The sequence below is a fragment of the Bos indicus x Bos taurus genome, chromosome 25 (genome assembly GCF_003369695.1).
Source record: "Bos indicus x Bos taurus breed Angus x Brahman F1 hybrid chromosome 25, Bos_hybrid_MaternalHap_v2.0, whole genome shotgun sequence".
NCBI lineage: Eukaryota > Metazoa > Chordata > Mammalia > Artiodactyla > Bovidae > Bos > Bos indicus x Bos taurus.
Window position 1 is genome coordinate 38,378,042 of NC_040100.1, and position 22,700 is coordinate 38,400,741.

At 47.4% G+C, this 22,700-nt stretch overlaps 1 protein-coding gene across 1 annotated transcript in view; it reads left to right on the forward strand.

Annotated features, from left to right (window-relative positions):
* The window catches only part of LOC113883391 (ectonucleotide pyrophosphatase/phosphodiesterase family member 7-like), a 38,132-nt gene that overhangs the window by 3,314 nt on the left and 12,118 nt on the right, over window positions 1-22,700 (forward strand). The window contains exon 2 of the mRNA XM_027527061.1: window positions 15,519-15,664. Coding sequence (XP_027382862.1) covers window positions 15,519-15,664 — 146 coding nt within the window. The remainder of the gene's footprint in view (window positions 1-15,518; window positions 15,665-22,700) is intronic.

Genomic DNA, 22,700 nt, shown 5'->3' on the forward strand with positions numbered 1-22,700 from the left:
ATAACCAACCTGCCATGTATTGAGGTGGTGAACAAGTCACTGCCTTAAAACAGGTTTTGCAGCCTCAGCACTGTTGGCGTTTGGGACCAGACAGTCCTCTGTGGTGGGGACTGTCCTGTGCAGTGTGGGATGTCGGGCAGATCCCTGGTCTCCATCATCTAGGTGCCAGGAGTGTCTCTTCCTCACATTGTGACAACCAAGAATGTCTCAGACATTGCCCAGCACCCCCGGGGGACAAACTGGCCCTCAGCTGAAACCCCTGTTTTAAGTGACTGAACCACAACCTGGCTTACAAAAATGCTCAGGAAGTACCACAGTCACCATATCCTTCAATTCTCATAGCAGTGATAAAAAGTCAGAACAGGTGAGATATCCGAGGCCCATGAACATACAAATCTTTCCTGAGGTCCCACAGCAGACCTTCTGCTGAGAGGCAAAGCAGGACTTGAACTCAGCCCTGGATGGTCCCAGACACTTTAGCACGGTCTCCCTACTTTTAGCATGCCTACAGCCATTTGGTGTTCTTCCTTCTAATTAAGTAGTCATCCCAAACACCTTTGAATGTTGCACATCCTCAGAGCTCCCAGGCAGCAGGGAGACATCCTGAATATGTTGTGTTAACGACACAGAGGCCACCCTGGACCCAGCAAAAGCACCAGCATCTGTCTTAGTGAGCTGGGCTCAAGCCGACCTCTGTCTGACTCCTACGTGGAAAAGGATCATCTGTAATAGAAAAAAATAATGGATAAAAATTGGTGTTGCCAGCACCCAAAGACCTCTTCAGATTCCAGGGGGTAGGCCTGACACAAAGTATGATGTTCTTACGAACACCTCAGGGCCAGTTAAGTCAAGAGAAGGGTGAGGAGACAACGCTGCTGTCCTGCTGCTCAGCTCAGCTGCACCGGCAGCTGCTCCCACAGGAGCTCACGGAGCCCAAAAAGGCAAGCAACCACTCCTTCAAGCTTCCCAGACAGAGGCTAGGAGATTAGGGACCAGGCGGTCCCAGGCAAGGAGCGTGCAGCAGGGAAAGGCCGTGGCCCAGGCCTGAGACGTAGCTGACTTGCCTGATGAGGTCAGAAGTCTGAGCAGCAGGGCCTTCTTGTGCCTAGGGGCTGTCAGGTGTGTGGTATCTGGGCCCTCATCCCAGACCTAGGATCCCTCATCAGTTGTCCTGATGCTGGTGAAGAAAGTCTTCCTGGAGAGTTTGTTAGGACTGTATTCATCCTATCAACTAACGAATACTGTTGGAGCATCCCTGTGGAGCCGGGCAGGGCAGAAGATGGCCAGCTTCCCACTAACGTGTCTCCAGAGTCTGGCCCTCTTTGCAGGGCTTGACCCACAGTCCCAGGCTCCTGCCCACTCTGCTCCCAAACTCCACACATCTTTTGGGAGGTTTCGCTTCCTTCTCGCTGGAACTCCACCAGAGTCAAGGACAAGGAGCCCCTTCCTTGGCGATCCTTCTGCCTCTGGGCTTCCTTTCTCAGGGAATCAAACAGGAGAGATTTGTTCTTACTCCCGTGTGTCCCCCTGAAGCCTTTTTCTACACCCCAACTCCTCCATGGCTCCCAAAAGAGGCTTAGTATGTAAACCCCAAAGCCAAAAGGAGTCTCTGATTTCTCCACTTTCCCCCATGGGATCCTTTCCTCGGGAAATGAAAACAGAAATCCTGACTGCTTGAATGATGGAAAGACTAAAGGAGAGAAGTTTGTTTTTTTTTTTTAATATTTATTTGACTGCGTCGGGTCTCAGTTGCAGCATGTGGGATCTTTGACACTGCGGCATGCAGGATCTTTTGTGGCAGCATGCAAACTCTTGGATGCGGCATGTGGGACCTAGTTTCCTAACCAGGGATTGAACTCAGGCCCCCTGAGCTGGGAGCATGGAGCCTTAGCCACTGGACCACCAGGCAAGCCCCAGGAGAGAGGATTTTAAAAACAAAGCTGGCTATTAATTTAAAATATCCCACTTCATCATCATTCCATGTCAGAAGATCTTTGCATCCTTACAAAGCATGTGTTTTTCCTCCAAGTATTTGCCGCCAGCACTGCCTGCAAGTGGGACTTCTGGGCAGGATGGAGGCTCCTAGGACCTGGGTAATGTTCTCCCTCCAGCCCCGCAGGGCCGGGCACTGGGCAGGGCTGCATGTTGATCAAGCTGCTTCCCTCTCTCATCGGAAGGGCTGTTACTTCCTCCAAGGTAGTTTTGTTCTTCCCACCTGGTTCCACCCTGCTCCTTTCATCATCCCCCACCTCCCTGAACACATACACACACACACACACACACACACACCCAGGGGTCTTGGCCACAGCACCTGACTGTTCCTTTAAATGGAATGGCACATTCATTTTCTATGGCTGCATAATAGCCACACAAACTTAGCAGCTTAGGACAACACCCATTTATTCTCTCTCAGGCCCCATGGTCAGGACTCTGAGCATGGCTGACTTTAGTCCTCTGCTCAGAATCTCACGAGGCTGCAGTGAAGGTGCCGGCTGGGGTGGTCTCATCTGAGGCTCTGGGTCCTCTCCCAAGGTTATGTAATTGTTAGAAGACTTCCTTTCCCCGCAGCTGCAGAACCCAGGCAGCTTGCTCCTTCAAGGCCAGTAGGAGAGGATCTCCTCCAGACTCTCTGCTAAAAGCGCACCTGCTGAGGTCAGGCCCAGCAAGGATAATCACCTCTGGATTAACTCAGAGTCAACTGGTTAGGGCTCTTAGTTATCTCTGCAAAATCTCTTCAACTTTTCCATGTCCACTGGTTAGAAGCCAGGCACAGGTCCCACCCATGAGCAAGGGAAGGGAATTCTACAAACGTGTATATCCGGAGCATCAATCCTGAGGCCATCTTAATTCTGCCTATCATGAGTAGGTCATGGTTGGGGCTCAGACAACCAGGGGGGAGCATCGGTCTTTGTGGAAAGGTGACAGGTAATAGGGGATGGTGCCCCAGCATGGAGCCCCAGAAAGCCCCAGAATTACGGTCTAATCCCTAATGCCAGAGGGCACACTGACTGACCATGGAGGCTGGACTACCCCACATCACAGTCTCCACATCCATAGGAGACCCCCTCTGTTGCTTAAACAAAGGTGATGATAACGATGATGATTCTGAAGAAGGAGAAGGAGGAAGACTGCTAATTTGAAAGTACATATACTAATCTCCTAGGGCCGTCATAACAAAGCACCACCAAATCATGGGGCTTAAAACAACAGAAATTCATTGTTTCGTGGCTCTAGAAGCCAGAAGTTTGAAATCAAGGAGTCAGTAGAACAATAAAGCTATGGTTTTTTTCCAGTAGTCTTGTACATATATGAGAGTTGGACCATAAAGAAGACTGAGAGCCAAAGAATTGATGCTTTCAAACTATGGTGCTGGAGAAGACTCTTGAGAGTCCCTTGGTCTGCTAGGAGATCAAACCAGTCCATCCTAAAGGAAATCAACCCTGGATATTGATTGGAAGGACTGATGCTGAGCTGAAGCTCTAATATTTTGGCCACCTGATGCAAAGAGCCAACTCACTGGGAATGACCCTGATGCTGGGAAAGGTTGAAGGCAAAAACAGAAGGGGGACGGTAGAGGATGAGGTGGTTAGATATAGCATCACCAACTCAATGAACATGAATTTGAGCAAACTGGGTGATAGTGAAGGACAGGCATGCTGTAGCCCATAGGGTTGCAAAGAGTCAGACACAACTTAGCAGCCAAACAATGAACAAGAGCGATACTCTCTGAAAGCTGTAGGAATCCTTTGTCTCCTCCAAGCTTCTCGTGGTTTGCCCATGATCTTTGGCATTCCTTGACTTGTAGGTACACCCCTCCAGTCCTCTGTCCAGCCCATGGAGTTCTTCCTATGTCTCTGTCTTCACGTGGCTGTCTTATTAGGACATCAGCCACTTGGATTAGGGGCACACCTTCCTCTCTAATAACCTCACCTCTGCAATGACCGTTTCCAAATAACGTCATATTCTGAAGCTCTGGGGTTTAGGACCCCAAAATATCTTTTTTGGGGAGCACAGTTCAAACCCATATTCCCAAGACTGACTCCCCTTGCACCAGTTTGCTTCTCAGAACCAATCTCTGTGGCCAGGGGAATGGAATGATGCTAATCACGTGCCCACACCCAGGTCAGGGTGGGGAATGGCAAGCCTGACACAAACCATGTCACCCATGGGGGACTAATGGGTCCCAGGTGGAAAGTCATGGACTGTCACCAGAGGGAGAAGCAACAGAAGTAGGACTAGCATGAACCTCAGGGATCTACCACCCAGCCTGGGCCCCATGGTGTGGGGATGTGGGGGTGCACTCAGTGAGCCAAGACCGAGTCCCAAGAAATCCCAACTCCGTCCATGGGTCTGTCCACAGGGCAGGAGTGCCCAGTGGATTCAGTGACCACACCTCCCAGCTGTCCCTCTGTGTCCCTGAACTCTGTCATAGTTTCCCTCAGACCTTGCTGAAACGAAAAGCCATTCTCTGGGGGCGAGCAGCTCATTCCGCTAGTTTAAATCACACAATTCCCTCTCTCTCCTCCAGAAGCCTGTACTTACTGCTCCATCACTGGTAATGACAATGAACATTTTCTGCAATCTCAGTTTTTATTGCAAAGTGATTGAGGACCAGCAAGATTAAGTTATGCTGCTGAAACTAAGGAAATCCCGCCAAGCAAATAGTGGGTGGATAGGAAGTCTTATGGCAGCATGTACTTCCTCCCCCAAGGAACTGACTGAAAATAAGAAGCTAACACCACCACATTTCAGATGAAAGCCACAATACTGTAATCTGACAATTTTAGATCTAGTCAAATGGATACAGCCCGGGGGCGAAAGAAGATGCTCTATAATGAGATGAAAGTGAAAAAGTGAAAGTGTTAGTCTCTCAAGTACAACTCTTGCGACCCCATAGACATTAGCCTGCCAGACTCTATTCCCTCCTCCAGGGGGTCTTCCTGACCCAAGGACTGCACCCAGGTCACCTGCATTGCAGGCAGATTCTTTACCGTCTGAACCACCAGGGAATGAAGGTCTAAAATAAAGCAAGTGAGGTCCTCACAGTCCCACATTTCCTCTTTTCTTGAAAGGACACTTGACAGCATTCTCAGGGCCTCTGGCGGCCAGAATAAAAAGTCTATCTCAGTTCCAGAACCACCAGGGCAACCCCAAAACTGGAGCAACCACTTACAGCTTTGTCAATTCTGTGCTGCACAATTTTGAGGGGGTTGTTTTCATTAATATCATATGGATGGTGCCCCCTGGAGGTGTGCAGGGCACCACTTGCACAAATGAGCAATCACAGTCTATCCCAAAATCAACCTATGAGTAAATATTCCTCATTGATACTGCAGTCAATCATGAGACCATCTCTCCTTCATGAGACAAAGCAAAAAATTGTGGCCAAAGGCACCTGGATGATTTCTTTTTTTTTTTTTTTTTTTGGTGTGCCAAATCTTTGCTGAGGCATGTAGTTATCTGCACAGGGATCGAACCCAGGCCCCCTGCATTGGTAGTGCAGAATCTTAACCATTGGATCACCAGGAAAGCCCCCGCTTGGATGATCTTTAAGACTGGATCAGGGTTTCTCATTGTCCTGCTATTGATATGTGAGGCTAGGTCATTGTTTGTCTTGGGGCGTGGCCTGTCCTGTGCACTGTAGAGGGTGTAGCAGCATCCCTGGCTTCTACTCACTAGACCAGCAGCATCCCTCTCCTAGTGCCTGATGTTCCTTAGGAGGTAAAACCACCCCCTAATTAAGAACCCCTGAACTAGAAGTGTAATATGCAAATCACATGTAAATCAGAGACCCAAAGGTCATGTACATGACACTGTAGCCAGTGGACAAAAAAGACTGAATGAAAGAGGTGGGAGAGGTAGGGAAAGAGAAAGGAAATCAAATTCCTGCTGCCGGTAACAACACAAGCCCAGCGGATGTTGTTGGAAACCCAGTCAGATGATGCCATAAACCTTCACCAGCTCCCATCCTGCTCCCCCGGAAACAACACTCTGACAAAAATGTCCTGAAAGCCAACAAAACCCACAAACATGAAGAAGCAAAGCAAAGAAAACCACAGACTGCAATAGAAAAGGTGTCCCTCCAACACCAGCCATTTCCACAAGAGGATAAAAATGGGATTCATGGGGGAAAAAAACTAAACATAAAGGATGGCTGGGAAAACAAGGCATTTCCTAACTTTTCATTGTGGCAATTTCCAACTTGCAGAAAAAGTAGAGAGCATTTCACAAGGAAGCTCTGTGTACCCAGCACCGAGCTGCAAAAATGTGTCCACATTTCACCTCACCTGTCCGTCACTGTCCCCACCCAAGGCCCTTTATTTCCTCTTTCCTTCTTTCCTTCCTTGAATCTTTTAAAGCAAGTTTCAGACATCATGTCACTGCATGCATAACACATTGGTGTGCCATTCTATCCCAAGCGTTTGGTTTGTATCTACAAAACTTCCACTTCATATTTAACAGATTTGACGTGAATAAACTAGAATCCTTGCAGGTAGAGAAAAGATCTGATTGTCACCAAACAGTTTATCCTACTAGAGCTTCTCAAATTTGAACGTGTGTATGAATCATCTGCCCCCCAGGTGGCTCAGGGGTAAAGAACACGCCTGCCAATTCAGGAGACACAGTTTCGATCCCTGGGTCAAGAAGACTCCCTGGAGAAGGAAATGGCAACCCACTCCAGTATTCTTGCCTGGGAAATCCCATGGACAGAGGAGCCTGGCAGGCTACAGCCCCTGGGGTCGCAAAGAGTCAGACATGACTTAGCAACTACACAACAACAAGCTCCCAGTGCTGCCAGTGCCACAGATCCATGCATCACACAGAGGAAGGGTTAACCCAAAACACCAGAGCAGTGAAGCAGAAAATGACTGCTCAGGATCACAAGGCCTTGAGTGAGAGAGGAAGCTGGGACCACTTGAGACTGAGGACTCAGGTGTATTGGTTTCCTGCAGCTGCTGTTAACAATGTACTGTAAACTGGGTTGCTTAAAGCAACAGAAAGTCTGGAGGCCAGAAGTCCAAAATCAGGGTTCCAATGGGCCAGGCCCTCTCCAGAGGCTCTGAGGGAGAAGGCTTCCTCGCCTCTTCCACTTCTAATGGCTGCCTGCATTCCTGGGTGTGTGGCCACATCACTCCAGTCTCTGCCTCTGTGGTCACATTGCTTCCTCCTTTTCTATCTGTGCCTTCTTCTCTTCTGCCTCTCATAAGGACACTTGCTTTTGCATTTAGAGCCTATGCAGATTGTTTTTGTTGTTCAGTCACTAAGCCCAACTCTTTTCAACACCATGGACTGTACCATGCAGTCTTCCCTGTCCTTCGCTATCTCCCAGAGTTTGCTCAAACTCAAGTCCATTGAATCAGTGATGCCCTCCAACCATCTCATCCTCTGTCATCCCCTTCTCCTCCTGCCCTCAATCTTTCCCAGCACCAGGGTCTTTTCCAATGAGTCAGCTCTTCCCATTAGGTGGCCAAAGTATTATAGCTTCAGCATCAGTCCTTCCAATGAATATTCAGGGTTGATTTCCTTTAGGATTGACTTGAGCTCTTTGCTGTCCAAGGGACTCTCAAGAGTCTTCTCCAGCACCACAATTTGAAAGCATCAACTATTTGGTGCTCAGCCTTCTTTATGGTCCAACTCTCCCATCTGTACATGACTACTGGAAAAACCATAGATTTGACTATACAGACCTTTATTGACAAAGTAATATCTCTGTTTTTTAATATGCTTTCTAGGTTTGTCATAGCTTCCCTTTCAAGGAGCACCCATCTTTTTAATTTTGTGGCTGCAGTTCACTATCCACAGTGACTTTGGAGCCCAAGAAAAAAAAAAAAATCTGCCACTCTTTCCACTTTTTACGTATCTATTTGCCATGAAGTGATGGGACCAGATGCCATGATCTGTTTTTTGAATCTCCTCATCTCAAAATCCTGAACTGAATTACATCTGCAAAAACCCTGTTCCCAAATAAGGCAGTACTCATAGGTTCTGAGAATAAGAATATGGACGTATCCTTGAGGAGGGGTGGGGGGACCGTTCAGGCCATTGCACCGGTAAGAAGGGAAAATGAATTGGGAAAAAATGCAGAACAGAGGACAGATCCCATTTCTGTGACAGTGGCCAGTAAGGCAGGCCAAGGGTAGAACTGGGTGCTAACAGGGTTCCCAGACGGAACGCAAGTGTGGCTGTCCGCTGCCAGCTTCTTGAAGAGAGAATGTTTCTGTTTCTGACAGAGGATTAAAGGAAGAGGTGGGGAGTGAGAAAGCTGTTCTCTGCTGGCCTAGTTCCTGAGGAGTCGTGTCTCTGCCTTCGGGCCATTCTCAAGTCCTGTTCAGGGATAGAATGATTTATTGATGGTCATAATTAAAAAGCAATGCCAAAAAAGAAGCAGTCAGCACTTTTCATCTGCACTTACACATGAGAAAGAGAAGTTTACTAAAATGGACGCTAAGGTCTTACTTCCCCATCCAGAAAAGGGCTCCCACTGTGAGGTGCCCTGCTGGGGTCAAGCCTCATGACTGTAGCAGGAGTTGATGAGGTTTTAAATTTTGAATGGTACACTGAGCCACCTGTTCTCATCCCCAGCAATTTTATTACAGGTCCAATGGATCATCCATGTGGCACCCTGAGTGTGTAGACTTCGGTTGAGTGTGGTTTTGAGCCCCACTGGGGGCTATTTATCCACCAGTGTCTTGGCTGTAGGTCTGACTGAGCTTCTCTGCTCCAGACTGGAGCATTGAGTTGATTTAAGGTGGTTGATTGACTTCATTTAAAGGCTGTTCTTCCTCACTGATTCCATATCAGCTGGTTAACAAGACCTTTCTTCTTTGGTTTGGGGAATGTGAACTTAAAGAAGCACTGGACCCCACAGATCGGGAGGAAAATGAAGATATGTTTATAGCTTAATATGGTAGGGTGGTTCAAAGGAATTACCGACTGACACACAGTAGGTCCTTAAAATTAAAGTTGCTCAGTCGTGTCCGACTCTATACAACCCCATGGACTATACAGTCCAAGGAATTCTCCAGGCCAGAACACTGGAGTGGGTAGCCTTTCCCTTCCCCAAGGGATCTTCCCAACCCAGGTCTCCCACACTGCAGGCGGATTCTTTACCAGCTGAGCCACAAGGGAAGCCCAAGAATACTGGAGTGGGTAGCCTATCCCTTCTCCAGGGGATCTCCCCTACCCAGGAATCAAACCGGGGTCTCCTGCATTGCAGGCAGATTCTTTACCAACTGAGCTATCCAGGGAAGCCCAGTAGGTCCTTAAAATATCATTAAATAAATGAATGCATGACAAAGTGTGTCTGTGCCCATATAATCTATTGGCAGACAGTTACCGTTGCACCTGAAAATTTGTGGTAGGAATTGAGCAAATGTTTGGGGGCATGAATGTATGATGAATCCCTACAGTTGTGTCCGACTCTTTGCAACTGTAGCCTGCCAGTCCCCTCTGTCCAGGGGATTCTCCAGGCAAGAATACTGGAGGGGGTTGCCATGCCCTCCTCCAGGGGATCTTCCTGACCCAGGGATTGAGCTCACGTCTCTTACGTCTCCTGCATTGGCAGGAGGGTTCTTCACTGCTAGTGCCACTGGGAAGCCCCTTGGGGGCAGGGGGATGCTCTTATTGAATATATTAAGTTATGCATTTTATTTTAATTCCACTAAAGGTTTATTTTATAGGTTTATTTAATGATTTTAACTATTCTTTATAGGCTTATTTTCATCCCACTATAGTAATTTTTTTCCCAAATTGAGTTTGGACTAAATCAAGGTCTGCTTCCTACTTGTTCAGTTAGTACTGGCCGTCTACTGTTGGGGCAGAGGGGGGAGGGAATTTGTTCAATTAAATCCAACAAACATTTGTTGAATGCCTACTATGGGCAAAGGTCTATGCTTTGTGCCAGGGAGACACCAAAATGAATGAGGCACAGCCCTACTCTCAACCACATCAGGAAGTAACAGCTGTAAGAAACAGAAATCCATTCACGCTAGCACAAGGAAAAGGACGGCAAGGCAAGGCTCTTCATGGGCAAACTCATGATCGTGGGAACCAAATTAGAGGCAACTGGGGAATAGAAACTGCAGTTATAGAAACCAAACTTCCTCCTCTGGCTCTCAGAAGCCCTGTGGGCTCTCTTATCTGCCCCGTGGGCTTTCTTGTCTCTGCTTCCCTCACTTGTGACCACCTTTCTCTTTTCACTCCTGGTTCATTGTGGGAGAAAGCAGAGCCTACCACCAGCTGATTAGTTACTGTGTCTTTTGGTTCAGATTTTAAGAAAGAGAGAATTGGGTTTCTGGCCAACCAGCTGAACAAAGGGAGGAGACTTGGGGCAAACACGGTATACCTAGACATGTCTGTTAGCAGGGCCTATTAGTAGAGGAATTTCAAGAAAAAAAAAAAAATAGCTGTATTAGAAGCACCCAGAACACATTCTATTTTTAACTCTCTCCCGCCCCCTAGAGTATAAATACCATGAGACAGTCTACCACAGTGCTTGGTTGAAAATATCTGAGAAGGGGAGAAAAGAAGGGATAGAATTCAACTCTGGTTTCCTAAACCATATTTGAGAAATAAATACACATCAGTCCCTGAGAACCAGGTGAAGGAGTTGAATCTAGCTGGGTTCACTCCCAGACCTGAAACACTCAGCTGGGTGACTTACCTACACCTTGCCGTAACTGATACAGTGTGGGAGTCTGCATTGTACCCTAATTAAAGTGTAATTAGCAAGCAGCAGGAATCCCATTCACTAGAAGAGCTCATCCTACTTCCTGTTTCACTTGCATAATTACCTTCCTCGCCAGACACTGAAATGACAGCGATGACAGACTCTCAGAATGATGGAGCCTGGAAGGCCCTTGGAAACCATTAACCCCGCTCGTTCTTTAGACAGGAAAACTGAGGTCCGGAGAGAGATCAAGGGCTCACAAGCCCAGCCATCCATCCTCCCCACCACCCCACACACTCCGCTTGTGCAGCATCATGTGAAACCAGCAGGCTCTGGAAGTCTAGGCACAGACAACGGCGTTTGTTGCCTTCACACAGTATTCCCAGCCAGGTCCTCCCGATTGTCTCCAGAGAGTGTGTGTGCTCAGTCATGTCCAACTCTGTGACACCATGGACTGTAGCCCGCCAGACTCCTCTGCCCATAGGAGTCTCCAGGCAAGAATACTGGAGCAGGTTGCCATTTCCTACTCCAGGAGATCTTCCCAATCCAGGGATTGAACCTGTGTCTCTTGTGTCTCCTGCATTGGCAGGTGGATTCTTTACAACTGCGACAACTGGGAAGCCCCAGAGTATAATGCAGAGAAAATGCAATTCAAGTAAATCCAGGGTGGCTGCTCCCGGCAGCCACGTGTTTTCTAGTTTCCCCTCTCCTCTGTCTTCTTTTGCTCACGTTCCAGAATTGGCCTTTGACCAGGGTAAAAAGGCTTGAGCAGCAAGGAGGAGGAACCTACAGGGCAATGGAAACCTCTCCTGGGTGATGAGTGGTTCCCGGCCACTGGTTGGATTGCCTTTAAGTGTCAGGGTGGGAATAACCCAACCACTACAGAGCAGATTCCCTTTGTACAATTACTTGGAATGAGCCATGCCACAGAATGGAAGCATCATCCTCCCCGAGATCATTTTAGGTTAGTTGTTTGAAACTCAGGTAATATTATTTTGAGGGAGAAATGGATGCTATGATTGGTTAGCCTACTTAACTGATGCTCCAGGGCATGGAAGCCAGAATTTGTAGGGTGCAGGAGAAGTTTCTGTGCCTACAGTGTGTGTGCATGCTGAGTTGCTTCAGTCATGTCCGACTCTATGGACTCTAGCCCGCCAGCTTCCTCTGTCCATGGGATTTTCCAGGGAAGAATACTGAAGTGGATTGCTGTGCTCTCCTCCAGGGAAGTCTTCCTGACCCAGGGATCAACCCACGTCTCTTGCATCTCCTGCACTGGCTTCCTCCAATCCCTCCTCCCATGTCCTCCCAGTGGCTCTGGACACCTCCATCCCCACATTTCTCCAGATACCAGAATGATCCAGGGTCCAAGGGCTCCCTGGTCCCTTAGGGAAGAGGGTGTGGGGTTACAGTCAGCCCAGATTTTTGAACAAGGGGCAGTCTGCTGGAACTAATCCACATGCCTGTGTGAAGGACTAACAGTCCCTGAACCAGTGGTTCCAACATGTCAATGTGCACTGAAACCACCCAGAAAGGTTGTTAAAATGCAGACTCCTGGCCCCTACCCACAACTCTGTATTCAGCAAGGATCAGAGTGGGGACCCAGGAATCTGTGTTTTTAACAAGCAACTCAATTGATTCGAATGTTGATGGTAGTCAATACCATGGAGAAACACTAGAATGGGTGAAATGGTGGGCATTCGTAATTCCACATGATTTGCTCTTTCCTGGGTGAAGAGAGTCACATAGAACAGGATTCAGGATATTATAGGTTTTTTAAAAAAATAAAGGCAAAGGAGAGCTCCCTGGGTGTCTATGTCTGTGCTTCCATGTCATCTGCTGCAATGACATGGCTCAGTCGTCAGGAAGCTGTAACAAGAGGGCTCCTGGTAGATTTCAGAAGGCTTCCATTATTTATTTGTGAGGCTCCAAAGGTTCTTGCCCATGCGACCTCTACCTGCTCCTAACAGAGTACTCTCACTCACGGGATTCACAGGCTGCAAAGCTCAACATCATCAGGCATTCGGAAATGCATTTCAGAACCACAGTGAGTTACTCACACCTGCTAGGCTGGACATAATCAAAAAGAGGAAAAGTGTTGAACATTGCTAACGGCAAAGTAAAATGATACAGCCACTGTGGAAAATAGCTTAGTAGTTCCTCAAAAAGTTAAACATAGAGTTACCATATGACCCAGCAATTGTACTCCTAGGTATTTACCCAAGAAAATTGAGAGCAGGGACTCAAACAGATACTTGTACATGAATGTTCACAGCAGCATTATTCACAGCAGCCAGAAAGTGGAAACAACCCAAATGTCTACCAACTGATGGATGGATGTCTGGTCTATCGAGACAATGGAATATTATGCAGCCATAAAAAGGAATGGAGTATACATCCATGCTACCAAGGAGATGAAGCCAGGAAACATGAAGCTCAGTGAAAGAAGCCAGACACAAAACACCACATACTGAATGAGTCCATGTCTATGACATGTCCAGAATAAGTAAATCCACAGAGATAGAAAGCAGATTAGTGGCCACCAGGAGGTGTGGAGTGGAGCACTGCAGAGTGACTGCTAATAGGCAGAGTCCCTTTCTGGGGTGATGAAATGTACTAGAACTAGAAAGAGGTCCTGGTTGCACAACATCGTGAATGCACGAAATGCTGCAGAATTGGTCACTTTAAAATGTTAATGGTTAGTTTTATGTCACTGCTGCCGATGCTAAGTCATTTCAGTTGTGTCAGATTCTTTGCAACCCCATGGACTGTAACCCACCAGGCTCCTCTGTCCATGGGATTCTCCAGGCAAGAATACTGGAATGGGTTGCCATGTCCTCCTCCAGGAGATCTTCCCGATCCGGGAAGAATTCGACCCCGGGATCAACTTCATGACTCTTATGTCTCCTGCACTGGCAGGCAGCTTCTTTACCGCTAGCGCTTTATGTGAATTTTACCTGGGGGTCAGGGGAGCAGGGAGTTGTAATTAAACCTCGCAGGTTCCACCCCCAGCTCTGCCACATGACCTTGAACAAACTCTGTGCTCCATTTCCAGCAAAGAGTGAAAGCTTTAATCAGGGATATAACAGTTCCCACCTTGCAGGGCTATTGGGAGCTTCACATGAGCTAATGTTCCCAAAGTGCATTGCTCTTTGGCGTGATGGTGAATGTGAGCCATGATTCCCTCACACAGACCCTACCCCTGTTACACATGCAAATCAAGGCTTGTTCACGTGCACACAGCAAGTTCAGACGCCAAGTCAGGAGGGGAACCGAGCTCTCATGGATTCGAAGTCCATGCTCTTCACCTGTCAATTGTCTGACCTGATCCCTGACCAGGAATCTTGACACCTCCAGGCCCCAGTCCCTGGCAGCAGCACAACTTACTTCTGGTGACCCCACGCCTGGCTGGCTCTCAGGCCTGCCTGCAAGGCAGAAACGATAAAGCCACAACTAGTTTTGCTTCTTCCCCATTGAAAGCCTTGGTCTTGGCCACCCTAGGGGGACTGTACCCATCAGCAGTCTGGCAGTGGGAGAAGGAAATGGCAACCCACTCCAGTATTCTTGCCTGGAGAATCCCAGGGACGGAGGAGCCTGGTGGGCTGCCATCTACAGGGTCACACAGTCGGACACGACTGAAGCGACTTAGCAGCAGCAGCAGCAGCAGTCTGGCAATGACTCTAACCCAGCAGAGAGCATTTCCCTTCTCTGTGCCCATGACCACAAGTCCCAGTCACAGACGGTCCTTCTTACTGTGGACGTGGAGGAATCGTCACTGTTTCATGATCAGCAGGGTTACCCAGAGGCTTCATCGTCCCAGGAGGAGAGGGGCGTGGACCCTCAGCTCTCCCCTTGAACCTTTCAGCTCCACTTTAGACTGACCCTCACGTGCAGTCCCTTTTTCCCCAGTACAATGTAACATCACAGGGTTTTTTCCCCACATCTGGTTCAGTTCCTATGTGTTCAACAACAACCTAGCTTACTCACATTCCCCAGTACCTGCCTTCCTCCCTTGTGTGTGTGTGTTAGTCGCTCAGTCTTGTCCGACTCTTTTCGACCCCATGGACTGTAGCCCACCAGGCTCCTCTGTCCGTGGGATTCTCCAGGCAAGAATACTGGAGTGGGTTGCCATTTCCTTCTCCAGCCTTCCTCCCTTAAACAGAGAGAAATAAGTCTGCCTTCATCTACTGACATGTCTAGAAACCCTTCCTGGGACTTCCCTGGTGGTTCAGTGGTTAAGACTCCGTGCTTCCAATGCAGGGGGCATGGGTCCAATTTCTGGTCAGGAAACTAAGATCCCACATGCCATGTGGCCCAAAAAAAAAAAAAATTTTTTTTTAAACAAACCAAAAAAATTAAATCCTTGGTTCCCTCAAACAGCCAAGCCTGTGGGAATCCTGGGAGAAACCCTGGGATGTTTGCATAGACTCAAGTCCACTGGATATTCCAGGTCATCACAAGCCAATGAGGAAAGCCATCCCACAGGAAGTGTCCTAATCCCAGACTCTTAGCTTCTGGACACAGAATAACCTGAGGAACTTGGCCTTCCTGTGCCCGGCTTCCCACCGCCCTCATCAGCTTCCACAGCCAACACCAACTTCCCCCAGGACTGTGAGGTCTGTTCCAGGAAGCAGATCCAATCTGGCAGGTCTGAGATATAATGACCCTTCCTTTGTGGCTGCCAATGTTTGCACCCCAGAAAAACAAGTCTGAAGCCCAGAGGGTCAGCCCTCGGATTAAGTAGGCCAACTGGAAGGATGTTGGGAGGGGCCATCTTAAGAACACGTGGACACCCATGGCAGCAACATTCATAGAACTTACCGATAACTTCCCTCCTTTATTCACCTCCAAGGTCGCTGGATCGAAGATCACGGAGTCATTCACAACATGATGTTCAACACAGAAACACTGTGGAAGTACTCCTTCAAGACCACACAGAACAAGACTGAGTGGTGGGACAATGGCGTTCTCCCCCTCTGGATCACAGCCCAGAGACAGGTATTGCCAGAAACCCTGGGCTGACTTCCTGGGACATCACCTCTCATTCCTAGGCATGTTGTGGGGTGAGGGGCTTAGAAACTGTGTGGTCTTGAGCAAAGGTCTTATCTCTAAGCACCTGTTTCCCTAAATGTGGCACAGGCATCATGATAATGTGCTCATTTAATGGAGTTGGTGTAAGGATTAAATATAATGTGTACTTTATGCACATCTCAGCAAGCTTTAGCTGTTATGGATGGATAAGTCCCCATGAGGGCAGAGTCGGCTTGATCTCAACTGTACCTTCAGGGCTCATAGGGTCTGGACCCAGCCACTCTTTAATAAATATCTCTTCTCTTGCCTCTGGCTTAGGCATGAAAGCCCTTAGGAGTGAAGCTGACCACTCAATGCATGAAAAGCTCTAATGAGAACATTCACTTGAAAGTAGTAATATCCCAGCACCCATTCACTATTGCTTCGAAAAGGCAAAAATCAGTTGTACTTTGAACTCCAAGCCCCAAGCCTATTGCCAGTTTTGTGTTTTCTCTGTCAGCTTCCAAAGTCATCACTTCAGAACAGATCCTTCTTCTCTTCCCCCAAGATACCAGCCTTGGCTCCAAGCTTCCCTGAGTCCTGACCCTTCCTCTCTGTGCTCCCAGCCTACGCTGTGCATGCTACTTGGCAAAGGGGTGTGACTGCAGCAGCTCAGAACACAGGCTTCGGACTCTGACTCCCAGAGCAGGATCCAGCCAGCCCCACCCTTCTCCCGCAGCCTCACCTCGGGCAATGACCTCTGCTCTTTGCTTCATTTGCTCCCACCCTTAAAATGAGGGTTGTCAGAGTTCGTGCTTCACAGGCTCATTGGGAGGATTAACTGTGATAACACACGTGAGTTGCTTAGTGCTCACTGCCCGAAATGATCAGTCACTGTTATGAATGGAAGCTGAGGCACTTTAGCAGGACTTCAGCTGGTCACTAGAGCTTTAGGTCAAGACTATCCAACAGAACATTCTGTGATGATGGACATGTTCTATTCTGCATGGTCCAATGTGGAAGCCACGGGTGGTAATTGAGCCCTTGAAATGTGGCGAGTGAGACTGAGGGACTGAATATTTAGTTGTGTTTCATTTTCATTAGTTTCAATTTAAATCTAGATACTACACAAGTGGGACTCCCATACGGGACAACACAGCTCTAGAAGAATCACAGGAGGCTGGCCATGACCCTTCTCTACCTCAGGTTCATTTTCTCCTATTTGTTGTGCCCTAGTTTCCTTCCCCAGAGAAGGCAATGGCACCCCACTCCAGTACTCTTGCCTGGAAAATCCCATGGACAGAGGAGCCTGGTGGGCTGCAGTCCATGGGGTCTCGAAGAGTCGGAAACGACTGAGCGACTTCACTTTCACTTTTCACTTTCATGCATTGGAGAAGGAAATGGCAACCCACTCCAGTGTTCTTGCCTGGAGAATCCCAGGGATGCAGGAGCCTGGTGGGCTGCCGTCTGTGGGGTTGCACAGAGTCGGACATGACTGAATCGACTTAACAGAAGCAGCAGCAGCAGCAGCTCCTTCCCCAATCTATCACATTTTTAAATTTTGAGGACTAGACCATGCAAATAAACTCTGTCCTTTTAATAAAAATAACATCCATAACACTCACTATGTGCCAGCGACTGATTTAAGTGCTTTACGAATATTAATTTATCACAACCCTGAGGTGGTGCTAAGGTTATGCCCCTTTAACAGATGAGTAAACTGAGGCACCAAGTGACACCATAACTTCTCAAAGTCACAAAACTAGTGAGAGGCAGGGCTGGGATTAGAACTCACTCTGGGTTCAGCAACTCTTTAACGCTAACCATGACATAATATTTATTCTGTGGCCAAAGCATTTAGTCATGGACTTCAGAGTGATTCTTATATCTGCCAGGCTGCTAAGAATGTCTGTAAAGCCCTGATTAATTCACTACTCAAAACCCAGAGCCTCGCTCACTACAGAATTTGTTCACTGGCATGAGGCTTCTGGTGGCATTCTCCCTTCCTGGCACTTTCTTATGCATGGTTCTTGTCTCCTTGTCATTTATTTGCAGGACTTTTTTCCTCCTGCTCAATTCATAATCAGAGTGCTTTTCCTCTTTGCTGAATTCATAAGTGGTTGTGCAAAATGAGGATCTGGTGCAGGGCCAGGCAGCTGACAACACACCACTTATTTGGCAAGCAAATGTCAAGTTGGTGTATCTCATCCTGCCCAGGAAGGGCCATTCAGCCAATTCCCTGAGGAGCTGGCTCAAAAATCTCCTGTAATCAGAGCAAACCTGTGGTCCCAGGTCAGCAACCGCCCCTGCCAAAACAGGGTGACAAATGCCAAATGCCATGGGGTGGGCACATTTGCATTGCCAGGTGGGGTTGCAGGAAGGTGACCCACCCTGTATCCATCACTGGGAAAATCCATCCTTCTTCTGAGTCTCTTCCAGGTAGGCTCTGTGGATACTGATGCATTCACCTTTAATAGGACTAAAATGTTTTTCTTCAGTGACACTAACGCTGCCAGAGTCCATCAAGATTCATAAGAATCAGTGTCTCTTGGCAGATGATGCCTATGAGATGGGATTCTCAACCACCTTTGCATCCAATCTCCACAGTCCACGAGGGTATCCTCACACCATCGGGACTTCCCTAACGGTCAGGCTATGAATGGAGAGGCTCCACTGAAAGCAAGTTGGGACTTTTTTTTGGCCTGCACTGGGTCTTAGTTGCAGAGAAGGCAATGGCACCCCACTCCAGTACTCTTGCCTGGAAAATCCCATGGACGGAGGAGTCTGGTGGGCTGCAGTCCATGGGGTCGCTAAGAGTTGGACACGACTGAGCAACTTCACTTTCCCTTTTCACTTTCATGCATTGGAGAAGGAGATGGCAACCCACTCCAGTGTTCTTGCCTGGAGAATCCCAGGGATGGAGGAGCCTGGTGGGCTGCCATCTATGGTGTCGCACAGAGTCAGACACGACTGAAGCGACTTAGCAGCAGCAGCAGCAGGGTCTTAGTTGCAGCATGCGTGATCTTCACTGCCATGTGCAGGATCTGTGTTGAAGTATGCGGGATCTTTAGTTGCAGCATGCTGGATCTAGCTCCCTGACCAGAGATCGAACCCAGCTCCTCCGGCACTGGGAACACAAAGTGTTAACCACTGGACCACCGGGGAAGTTCCAGAGAGCAGGCTGGGATTTTAAACAAGCTCCTGGGATAACTGAACCTGATCAATGACTAAGGTATTTCACCAAGTTCAGAAGTCCTAATTCTCAGAGAAAGGCAGGCAGCTATGGCTGTGAGACCCAGGAAGGTGAAAGTGTTAGTTACTCAGCTGTGTCCGACTCTTTGCAACCCCATGCATGGCTGTAGTCCACCGGGCTCCTCTGTCCATGGGATTCTCCAGGCAAGAATACTGGAGTGGGTTGCCCTTCCCTTCTCCAGGGGATCTTCCTGACCCAGGGATGGAACCCAGGTCTCCTGCATTGCAGGTGGGTTCTTTACCACTGTACCACCTGGGAAGCCATGAAAACCTAGGGGCATGTTTCTCCTCTTATGGAAGAGACAGAGAGAGTATTAAGATGTGAAATGGTGTGGGTGAGATACTCATGTCTGCCAAGAGTCTGTAACAGGACCGCGGTAGGCTGCCACCAGGAGGGGATTTGGAGAGACGGTGGGGAGGGCAGCTAAGGTTCTCAGTGTCAGCCAGATCTCCTAGACAAAAGCTTCCAAACTTGGAAAAGCTGTGAGAAAGAGGGTGCCAGCAGTTTTTGCTTAGAAGAGCATTAATAGCAACATAATGCATCCCAGTACTGGTACAAATTGTGTCTCCATCACACATCATAAAGGTTCTAAGAATAATACTCCGACCTCCAAAAGGGCGTGGGAGGGTTAAAACACAGACTCTTGGCCCTCTCTATTCCTTCTGTTCAGTGACGCCTCCAGAACACAGAAGAATGATGAAAACACTCAGAACCAACTTATGGTTTCAAATATTGGATTGGTCAAAAACTTTGTTTGGGTTTTTCCATAAGCTATTACAGAAAAACCCAAATTTTCTGGCCAGCCCAATACATGGAGTCCATCTCTTTCCACTCAGTCATTCCCAAGAATGTGTAACTAACTCCTTTCCCTAAACCACTAAACATACTATCCACCAAAGTACAATGGGATGAACATTTCAGGGGCCTTTATAAAACCTATACATCTTGGTGACATTAATTCCGTCCACTAAAAGAAGAGACAAGACAAAACACAAAACCAAACTGAAACTCTTTCACTAATGATTGGTTCTGAAGAGTTCTGTTAAGTGTTTGTTGCTCAGTCTCGTCCAACTCTTTGTGACCCTATGGCCTATAGTCTGCCAGGTTCCTCTGTTCATAGAATTCTCTAGACAAGAATACTGGAGTGGGTAGCCATTTCCTTTTCCAGGGGATCTTCCCGACCCAGGGATCGAACCCAGGTCTCCTGCATTGCAGGCAGATTCTTTACTGTCTGAGCCACCAGGGAAGCCCCGAAGAGTTCTGTAGATTCTATACAAAAGCCAACACTCAGGCTTTGCCCTAAGAAGTATCAACTCTTGTTTTAAAGCAGCAGCTTAAGAGTAATAGCCACACTGATGCAATAGTACACTAAGGAAGAATAATGCACCTAATAAAACTAGTGATTTTCCAATTGCTATTGCTTCTGGAAACACTGATTATGCTAATTAAAGGGTAGAATAGTAAATACCCACTCTTTTGCATCCAATTAAGTGCTCAGATTGTTTCTCAGAAGTATTTGTTGAAAATAGCACTTTTGATTATCGTAGATCCCAAATAAACAGAGTCAAGTGTGTGTGTATGTATGTGTGTGTATACACATGCTCACATATATATTTCTCTCTGGAGCTCATTTCACAAAGCATCATAAATCCTAAAATTTCTATGGGACCAAGCGATAAAAACCATAGCTTCCTAAGACCACAGCTTGGATACCTTTAAAGAAAGAATATGTGTTAAGAATATAGCACGAGAACACAATTTTAAGTCGGGAACATCTGAGATTTAACAGGCAAATACCTAGGAACTTAACTAATATGCAGTGCTGCCTAAGTCCCTCACAATGTCAATGTCAGCTTATTCTAAATAATAAAATAGCCAAACTGTGTTCTACAAAATGTTGGAAGTTTCATCCTTCCAATCAATCCATACTTGAGAGCAAAGTCAATTTACACTTAGAGTTAAACAAACTACCATCGCTAAAAACTGAGAATTATGTCTAATGCCAATCAGAAATGCAATAAATAAATATTAGAGGATTTGCAAGTTAAAGCAACCATAGAAATGCTATTATCAGAAAGGAAAATGTGTTACCTGTAGAGGTTACAAATAAGACACTAGAACCCAAAAGAGAAAGTATTTTTGAAACTATTTCCATAAGTTAATCAAGAGAGAAGAAGGTAGGTTTTCTGCCCCTAAAAGGAGATGTGATTCATGCATTCATGCAGCATGCACTTAATCAGCAGTCAGCACTTAAGTCTGAGCCAGGCCTGTCCTAGGTCCCAGGAAAAATGCATTCAACAAAAACAGCCACACTTTCTAGAGGAGGGAATTAGATAGTTTTCAAAGCAAGCAAATTAAGGTAATTTCAGGTTGGGGAAAGTGCTTTAGAGAACATAAAACCGGATCCCAAAATAGGAAATGAACGCTGGAGGGCAGAAGGGACAATATTTCACCTACAGCTATGGACAGAAGAACTTCTGGAACTGTGCAAAGCGTTTAGTGTTAGGACTTCTGTCTTGGGTCAAGCTTCCTAAAACCAGAGCCTGAGGCAGGGACGCAGTGCATGTAACATATGGAGAGAGAGCTCTCAGGAGACGGGAGTAAGGAAAACTGACGTGGCAGGAGAATGAGCTAAGTGAGATGTGCCCTCTGCTGGACACCAGCTTCAGCCTGATCCCCCAGGAGCACAGGAACATGAATTGCACCCCATGTTATCCCACCCTGAAGCCAGGGAGCTGGCTTTATGTCCTGCTGCTGGTCACTAGCCGTGGGCTGCTGAGGATAAAAGACCAGTATAGGCTACCTACTCAGGTGAGGCAGGTCTGGCCACTTGGCAACAGGATTTTTCCAAAACATGGAGGAACAGTGAGACATTAGCAGCACCCCCACAGAAATGGATGCGGGTGCACAAGCCCAATAAGGGGATCTGGATGGGGCCCCAACAGCATCCCCTACAACTTCCAAATAGCTTACCTGCCTCTTTCTCTCAAATGGTACATGGTAAGTTTGGCATTACACTTGATTATACTTTTATACCCAGTCGTATGCCACATAGCCATGACCCAGGTGCTAATACCCCACAGTTCATCCCATAATTTATTCCCTATACCAAATTGACACCATTACGCCAGTACCCTCTCTTGGCTCTACTAAAGCCATTGAACTGTAGAGAGTTTTTCAGAATATCCAAATCTTGGGTAATACAAGAAGAGTCACAGAACAGCCCTCAAGTTAACAGCCAGGATGAAGAAAAGTAGTTGCTCCCCAAATAAGCAGGTCAGTCATTTATGGAACCAGAAATTTATCAAGTGCCTAGTATGTGCCCAGTCCTGGTCAAGGAGCTGCTTTACAACAACATATTTAGTGATATGGGTCCATCTTACTGTTAACTCGTTGGTGAGTGTACATAAAATTATTTTATTTTCCTAACAATTTTACCAGGCTTTATCCAAAAAAAAACACCTTTCTGCTGAGGAGTATTATCGCTTAATATTTTCATGACTTTGAAATTACTTGTGTTGCTAACACAGCCTCATTTTCAGTCTGAAGACTCAGTTCTGCTCATGGTAAAACCTTCATCTCAGATCTGAGTCAAAGCTCTGATCCCCAGCACGCTCCCTACCCCACCACAGACTCTCTGGTGGCCCCAGATGCCTGGGAAAGAAGGAGCGTGACCCATGGTCCACTCTCTCAAGCCCCCACCCCACCCCTCTTTCCCCAGTTTACCCACTGGAGACAAGGAGAGGGAAGAGACAAGCAGCTCCTCCCATG